The sequence below is a fragment of the Colossoma macropomum genome, unplaced genomic scaffold (genome assembly GCF_904425465.1).
Source record: "Colossoma macropomum unplaced genomic scaffold, Colossoma_macropomum, whole genome shotgun sequence".
NCBI classification, from domain to species: Eukaryota; Metazoa; Chordata; class Actinopteri; order Characiformes; family Serrasalmidae; genus Colossoma; species Colossoma macropomum.
In genome coordinates this window covers 49,519,219-49,527,636 of record NW_023494789.1, presented here as the reverse complement: position 1 = coordinate 49,527,636, position 8,418 = coordinate 49,519,219, and the positions used below count along the sequence as shown (strand labels likewise).

Here is an 8,418-nt window from a genome sequence, read left to right as displayed (position 1 = left end):
GGTAGGCTCAGCTGATAAACTAAGAATGATCAAGAGGCAACACAAGCCTCCTGTTAGACTGACTTTGTGACTGAGCTAATGGAAAAAAAGGATGAAAGCAAAACAAAAACAACAAAAAAATGATAAAAAAACATTCTTGTGAAAAAAGCTTAAAAACATAGTGTTGTTAATTAAATTTGCATTGTTCAAAATTGATTGAACTTGTTTTTGAAATTTGTTATTTTCTATAATGCATAGGTTAGAATAGCCATTGATAAATTACCGATAATGATTCTTTTATGGGTAAAACTTGGCAGAAAAGGGGAAAAAAAGGGGAGAAGTGTTATGAAATTGTTACATAGTTCCTTGTTAATATGGTTTCACTCAGAACATTTGTTAGAGAGTTGTAGAACTATTGCTCTTAGGGAGTTTTTCCTTGCCACTGTTGCCACTGGCTTGCTCATGGGGGCTTGGACCCTGATTTTTCTGTAAGGCTGCTTTGTGACAACACTTGTTGTAAAAAGCGCTATATAAATAAACTTTATTTGCTTGCTTGCTATGCTGGAAGCTGATTAAAAATAAGACATTATTCACAGTGGAGTAAAACCTGTTGTATATTGCCTTGTGTTTCAGTATGAAACTTTCTTGGTACTCTTGAGACGAGGATTATTATGTTGAATGTCATGTTGTTGTTATCCTCTAGGTTTGACTGCTTTTGTCATTACCACAAGGGAAAAGCAAGCTACCATAACAGAGCCTAAAACAGTATAAAGCAGCAGCTTAACATCTGCTGGAGTCTTTACTAGAGGCAACATCCAATGTTTCTATCCTTTCTTTACTATTAATACAGTCTTCTCTGTAATTCTTTCTAAAAGGAAGTATCCTCTGTGTATATATTTAACAGAAATTACAAATATTTTGCGTATTTCTCTTTGACTAAACTAAGTTAATAAGAGAATTCATCCAAAGCTTGCTGCAGTGAGGATGAACTCAAGCCGGAATGCTTTTGAAGAAGCTTTTATGAAGAACCTAATTACAGTTGGGTTGGGTATCATCATAACCTACATCAATGGAATCTTTGTGATTGCCTTTTTTAAAAATCCAGTTTTCTACACTGACACAAGATACATTCTGTACATTCACCTCGTCATCAATGACATAATTATGCTGTTCCTTTCAGTTACTCTGCATGTCCTCATTTATACTGTACCTCTTTTGAATGTCACAGTCTGCAGTTTTCTGCTTCTGTTTGCCACAACAACTGCAGAAAACACTCCACTGAATCTAGCTGCAATGGCCTTGGAACGCTACATTGCCATCTGCAAACCGCTGCATCACCCTCAGCTTTGCACAGTGAAAAGGACCTACATCCTCATCGGCCTGATATGGCTTCTGTCTTCTATTCCTGCACTAACTGATATCATTATTGTTTTGGTGAATGAACCCATCAGTATTTTTTCAACATCCATTACTTGCTATCCTAAGAGTCTTTTTAACACAAATCAGCACCTCATCAGAACAATCTCTGTAGAGTCCCTTTATTTATCATGTGTGTGGATGACGCTGTTCTTTACTTACTTCAGGGTTCTTCAGGCAGCTAAAGCTGCAACCTCTGATCAGGTTTCTGCCAGAAAAGCCCGGAACACTATTTTGCTCCATGGCCTGCAGCTCCTTCTTTGTATGCTTGGCTATATTACTCCAATTATAAACTACTTTTTCTTAGCACTGTTCCCAAACTATAGAAGCAATATTTTGTTCAGTACCTATTTAATGGCTAATGTTATTCCAAGGCTACTCAGTCCTCTTATATATGGATTCCGAGATCAAAAAATGTTCAGATATGTCAGAATGTATTTAACGTGCAGTCTGTTCCTCACAAAGATTGAACCAAATGAAGGTTAGTCTTAGAGTACCTTAACAATGTGTTGGTATGAATGATGCACATGTGATGTCTACCTACTGCAAGTTAAACCATATTCAATATATTCTAAAATATGGCACTAGATCAAAGGCACATTGCTGGAAGAGAAAAAACATATCCTAGACTGATACACTGTGATGTACACTCTGTAACACAGTTGGTTACACATGTGTGTAACTAATTATTTCAGCTTAATGTATAATATCTGTCTTTCATGTGACTCCACATGTTTTGCATTTTCTTTTTAGGAATGCACACTATCAGCAAGTTTTAACAGTATCCTGCCAGGAGTGACAGTAGGAATATTTGGCCTATTGAAAATGTCATGCATGGGCCCCTCACCTCACCTCATTTCCCTTAGCAGAACCTACCACAACCTGTGTATGACATATACCAAAATGTTCACATGTCTACTTTCTATTTTGTAAAAGCTCCAAAATACCCATATTGTCCTTACTAGCATACAGCAGGCTGTGTACTTGAATATAAAGAACATGACTGCATATCAATATACCATATTCAACTGACTGAAATTGTAATGTTTATTGCCTTTGAAAATGCTATAAAAATTCTATAAAAAAGGATTTGACTAAAACAGAACAATAGAAGATACGTTATTCAAAGCCAACTAAGATATTCTCAAATATAGTCCTTTATCCAACTATAGATCCTGAAATTCAGTTGTAGAATAATGGAGATATTCTGAACCACAGAGTGAAGTTGTATGGCTTGAGGTGACCTCCCCAGCTATTCGCACTGTTATTCACAGGCCTTTTCTGCCATGTTCAATAAAAGAGCATTTTCCTTGAGCAAAAAAATGGCATACTCTGGTTCTTCTTCTGATCCAACACCACAATACACTGGAGACCAGCTAGTTGGGGTCTGTGACTGGCTGGACTGTGCTGATCCCTCTTCAGAGTGACAGCCTCATGGAGTTTTTTAATCAAATGCCCCCTACTCAGCTCACCATCATCGCTGACCAGCACTGGTGCAGTTGGGACTGACATCTACCTCATTCCTGCTGGCATGTCCCTCAGTCGTGCAGGAGTCAACCAGGTTCACACCAGCTCATTTTCTGTTTGGCCGTACGCTCAGGACACCCACAAGGCTGATCTTTGTTCACCCACCGAAGTCGGAGGAGGACAGCATACCTGTAGCAGGGTATGCCAAAGGGCTCCACTACTGTCTCCAAGACATGCATCAACTCACTAGGAACAAGGGCACGGGCACCTGGGACGTAGGTGTGACTGTACAACCTGTGCCACCAGTCACCATAGGAAGGCCTGTGCATGGTAAAAGAGCGCCTGGCAAGGTGGTGTATCGGGTTTGGGCGGGCGATGGATTGTTGTCATCCACAGAGACAGATTTGGCCCATACCAGCCCCACAAACAAGAGACCTCACCAGCCCAGAAAGTGCTGTCACACCAGAGACACAGCCCTGAGGGAGTTGGGGGTACCCATGGAGCAGGTGCTCCACAGCACTTGTGTCTGCCAGGACAATAGACATTCTGAAACCCACACCGCACACACTGTGTTCAAGTCAAGTCAAGGCTTTTATTGTCATTTCATTTATGTACAAGTACACATTGGAGTGAAATTACATTCCTCCAGGGACAAGGTGTAACAAGGAACAAATATACAAAATTACCAAGTGTGAATGTGCAGACAGCGTACAAAAAAATTAGGCTAGAAATAGAATAAATACAATAAATACGATAAATTAAAGAGACATTAGACACAGTAAACAGACAGGACAGTGTAGCACCGACACAGCACAGATTTCTGGACATGAGGTGCAGACATATTTAACATGATGTGATCTGTAAGTTATGTCAGATAACATACATAAACACAGCAGTTACTGAGGTAGTAAAACGGTGTAAACACAGTGTTAGCAGCAATGTTCCAGATAGATAGTGCAAGTAGAGCATCAAAAGAGGTGTGTGTGTGTGTGTGTGTGTGCGTGTGTGTGTTGTTATTTCAGTCCTTGTGAGTTTAAAAACCTGATTGCTTGAGGGAAAAAAGTCTGTGTGAGGGATGGATGGGGTCGTTCACGATGCTGGTGGCTTTCCGGATGCAGCGTGTGGTGTAGATGTCCATGATGGAGGGGAGAGAGACCCTGATGATCTTCTCAGCTGTCCTCACTGTAGAACATGGGAGGGGGGAGATGAGCTTTCTTCAGTCTCCGTAGGAAGTAGAGGCGCTGCTGGGCTCTCTTGGCTATGGAGTTGGTGTTGAGGCACCAGGTGAGGTTCTCTGTGATGTGGACACCGAGGAACTTGGTGCTCTGGACGATTTCCACAGCAGAGCCGGTGATGTTAAGCGGGGGGTTCTCACCACGCACTCTTCCAAAGTCAACAACCATCTCCTTAGTTTTGTCTACATTCAGAGACAGGTTGTTGGTTCCGCACCAGTCTGTTAGCCGCTGCACCTCCTCTCTGTACGCTGACTCATCATTCTTGCTGATCAGACCCACCACAATCGTGTTATCAGCAAACTTGATGATGTGATTTGAGCTGTACTTTGCAGTACAGTCATGAGTCAGCAGGGTAAACAGCAGCGGATTGAGCACACATCCCTGAGGGGCACCGGTGCTCAGTATGGTGGTGCTGGAGATGTTGTTACCTATCCTGACTAACTGAGGTCTCTTAGTCAGGAAATCCAGGACCCAGTTACAGAGGGAGGCGTTCAGGCCCAGCAGGCTCAGTTTTCCAATCAGCTGCTGAGGGATGATGGTGTTGAATGCCGAACTGAAGTCTATGAACAATATTCTGACATAAGTGTTTTTATTGTCCAAGTGGGTGAGAGGCAGGCGGAGTGTGGTGGAGATGGCGTCATCTATTGAGCGGTTGGGGCGATTATGCAAATTGCACTGGGTCCAGTGAAGGAGGAAGCTGGTCTTTAATGTGCCTCATGACAAGCCTCTCAAAGCACTTCATGATGATTGGAGTGAGTGCAATGGGACGGTAGTCATTGAGGAAGGACACTGGAGACTTCTTCGGCACAGGGATGATAATGGTGGACTTGAAGCATGTTGGAATGACTGCAGTGCTCAGAGAGATGTTGAATATGTCCGAGAGAACATCAACTGTTCAGCGCATTCTCTGAGCACTCTGCCCGGTATGCTGTCAGATCCTGGAGCTTTTCGTGGGTTGACTCTGTGTAGAGTTCTTTGCACATCAGCTATGGACAGACACAGTACCTGTTCACTTGGAGGAGGTGTGGTTTTCCTCGCCGTCATGACATTCTGTGCTTCAAACCAAGCATAGAAGTTGTTTAGCGCATCTGGAAGGGAGGCATCATTGTCACGAGCAGGTGGAGGTGACTTGTAATTGGTGATGGCCTGGATGCCCTGCCACATGTTCAGACTATGGGGCCGCCAGTTTGGCCGACCCTTAAGGGGAGTGCTACGTGCCATCTGCCAGCCAGTTTATAGATGTCTGTGTTTTATTTTGTTGGGCTGGGGGTTAGTTGGTGTTGGTTTAGAGTCTACTGTAGAGTTATGTGTTATGGTTGGAAATGATCTTCTCCCTTGTTCTCACTGTAATCCGGTTGTCTTTTCTGTTTTTTTCAACAAAAGAGCATTTCCTTTAGCAGAAATAATGGCTTCTTCTGTCTCTTCTTCACCACCGAAACCACAATAAGATTATATTGCTTTCTAAAATTAAGTCATGACCTTGAAGGTCCATGCAAGCACTGATCATTAAATCAAATTTATTTTCTCAAGTTGCATAGATGCCCCTTCCCCAAAACAATCAGCCAACTTTATTTTAAAAGAACAAGTGTTCCCATCAGTAGATTGTCTAGGTTTTCATTCCTACCAAGCAGGAGCACATCTTAATAACTAATCAGCTGATTGAAGACTTAAATCAACTTATTAAAGAACTGGAATCAGGTGTGCCCCTGCTTGACCAGCATGAAAACTTTGATTGTGATTGACTTAATGTGGCCATTTGCAGTGATGCATGGACTTTAAACAATGCATACTGGTTAGACATTTTGTCCAACTTTTGTCGCAGCTGCAGAACATCACGTCATATCACATTAAAATCTCACGGGAGCAAGGCAGCTGCAGTCTTTGACATCAGGCACTGTAGTTGCTCCATCTGCTGCACAAGCTCCAACACACCATCAGTGACTTCAGAACGTCACTTCAGAACATTACTCTCATATGACATTATTGACACAAATATTTAAGTTGTCAAATATGACTGCAAAATGAGACAATAATTGGACTTTTGTGTGTGTTTGTGTGTGTGTGCTTTGTATGTTTGTGTTTAACAACATGGAAAATAAATAAAAAATAAATTATTAGTATTTTACATTCATTTATTTATTTTTAAGATTTAAAATTTGTGTTTATTGTTTTTTTCATTTTATTTTTCATAGTAGCAGGCCCTATCCCAGTCCTGAAAGCATGTGCGTAAGGGCCAGGACCAGAGCTCGACCCATGTCAGCCACCAGAGGGCAGAGTGGGGCTTCTCCTAGTCAGGGGAGATCCACTACACCTGTGGGGCGGCCTATTTAAGAGCACGGCTCAGTTTTAGCCTTGCTCAGTCTTTGTATGAAGTTCTTGCAAATGACTTGACCGGTATCTTGGGTAGAGACCAGAGGGTTTTTCTCTCGCATGTTGTTTTCTCTTCTAGCTTCTTGAGACCTTTTGTCTTCCTCTTGAGTAGCTGCACTGTTTGTTATTAAAAAAAAATGGGGGAAGAAAATAAAGAGTTGTGATAAAGTCTGTTACGTTCTTACTATGTTTGTTAGGTGTGAAATTAAATAAATTGTTAGTTAAGGAACCTTCAGTTGGTGTTCATTTTATGCTAGTCTATTTCCCATGTAGTCCTTTGCTCTCCCTCCCGCTGTAGTGTTTAGGTGGGAATTCAAGTTCTCCCGTTTTCGAGCCCATTGTTTAAAGAGCGCTCCCATGCACCCTTTTCCACCTCCATTGTGGTGGAAGGAGAGGAAAATAGACAGTTGTGATAAGAAAGTCTGTTACGTTCTGACGTTCTGATCTTTGTTAAGTGTGAAATTGCAACAACTCAGAACAGCTCTGGCCAATCAGCGTGCTATGGTTGGTAGACAGATTCTGACTCAGTTGCAGACATTAACCCTAGCTCTGCAGACTGGTCCTGTTGAAGCACATTCTGCAGTAGCACCCCCTGCGGCTCCTACACCTGCTCCTCAACCAGCCCACCAGACCACTGGTGAACAGAGCCCCTGGCCCGAACCCCAACTAACCCCTCTTGAAAGGCACGCAGGGGATCCATGGAGTAGCTTCCTACTTCAATGCTCACTATTCTTTGCGCTATGTGTTTGACAACCCTGTGGGTGGAGGGGATTCTGGTCCCTGCCTCCTTCGCATACACTACAAATTGGGCAGCACTCAGGAGAAATTTCTTTGCACCTTATAAGCGCACCCGAACTGCAGCTGGTGCTGGGGTTCCCCTGGCTGCAACCCTACAACCCCACTTTTGACTGGTTATATCGGTCTGTGGTGGCCTGGAGACCCCAGTGCCAGGGTCAGTGTCTTAAACCCTCCAACCTGAAAGCCAAGACCTCTCTGGCAGCTGGAGGTCCCAATTTATCTTGTGTCCCCACTGACCTTCAGGAGGTCTTTAGTTAACAAAAAGCCTAACTGCCAGCTCACAGACCATATGACTGCGCCATTGTTCTCTTCACTGGGACTAGCCCTCCCCAGGGCCATCTGTTCTCCTTGACTGGCCCAAAGAAGAAGGCCATAGAGGACTATATTCAGAAGTCATTGGCCTGAGATTTCCTTTTAACTCACCAGTAAGAGCCGGGTTCTTTTTTGTGGGGGAAAAAGAATGGAGATCTTTGACCTTGTATTGACTATTGGGAACTTAACAAGTTCAGTATCAAGGACTTATCCTTACTCCTTATGAATACTGCTTTTGAAGCACTGAAAGCTTGGATGACATAGATGAACACATTGAGCATGTGAAAAGAATTCTCCAGCTGCTCTTGGAAAACAATCTTAATGTTAACTTGGAGAAATCTCTCTTCCACGCACAATGGGTGACTTTCTTGGGCTTTGTTTTCTCCCAGGGTCAACTAAGTATGGACCCGGCCAAGACCATGGCAGTTAGAGAATGGCCCCTTCCCACAACTCTGCGCCTTGCTTTCTCATCTCGCTTTCTTGGCTTCGCAAATTTCTTTGAGCAGTTCATCAGAAATTTTAGCATAGTGGCTGCACCTTTAATTGCCCTCACCAAAAATGCAGTGCGGCTGTTTCAGTGGACACCAGAAACCCAGAAGGCTTTTGAGGAGCTTAAACATCAGCTGTCCACAGACCCAGTCCTGCAGCTCCCAGATCCTGAACTCCCCTTCTTGTTGAGGTCAATGTCTGTGATATTGGTGTAGGTACCATCCTCTCCCAGCAGTCTGGCCCTAAAGAAAAATGACACCCCTGTGCTTTCTTTTCTCATTTTCTCACTCCTGCCATTTCCTGTCACTGGAGTGTCCACGCCTTGATCACTCTCCTGAGACCATAATCTCCA

The 8,418-nt window shown here is 43.1% G+C and overlaps 1 protein-coding gene across 1 annotated transcript; it reads left to right on the top strand.

Moving 5' to 3' along the window:
• The first annotated feature begins 963 nt into the window (after window positions 1-963).
• On the top strand, window positions 964-4,745 carry LOC118807684 (odorant receptor 131-2-like). Its single transcript, XM_036569712.1, has 3 exons — window positions 964-1,876; window positions 2,938-3,444; window positions 4,699-4,745. The coding sequence occupies exons 1-3, from the start codon at window positions 964-966 to the stop codon at window positions 4,743-4,745; spliced, it is 1,467 nt and encodes a 488-aa protein (XP_036425605.1).
• The last annotated feature ends 3,673 nt before the right edge of the window (window positions 4,746-8,418 follow it).

What these genes read in the sequence shown, in the direction of transcription:
- LOC118807684 (XM_036569712.1), top strand. Translation starts at nt 964, where the DNA reads ATGAACTCAAGCCGGAATGCTTTTGAAGAAGCTTTTATGAAGAACCTA. An exon ending in AAAGATTGAACCAAATGAAG is followed by an intron (nt 1,877 to 2,937) that starts GTTAGTCTTAGA and finishes CATGTCCCTCAG; the next exon opens with TCGTGCAGGAGTCAACCAGG. An exon ending in ACACACTGTGTTCAAGTCAA is followed by an intron (nt 3,445 to 4,698) that starts GTCAAGGCTTTT and finishes TTATTGTCCAAG; the next exon opens with TGGGTGAGAGGCAGGCGGAG.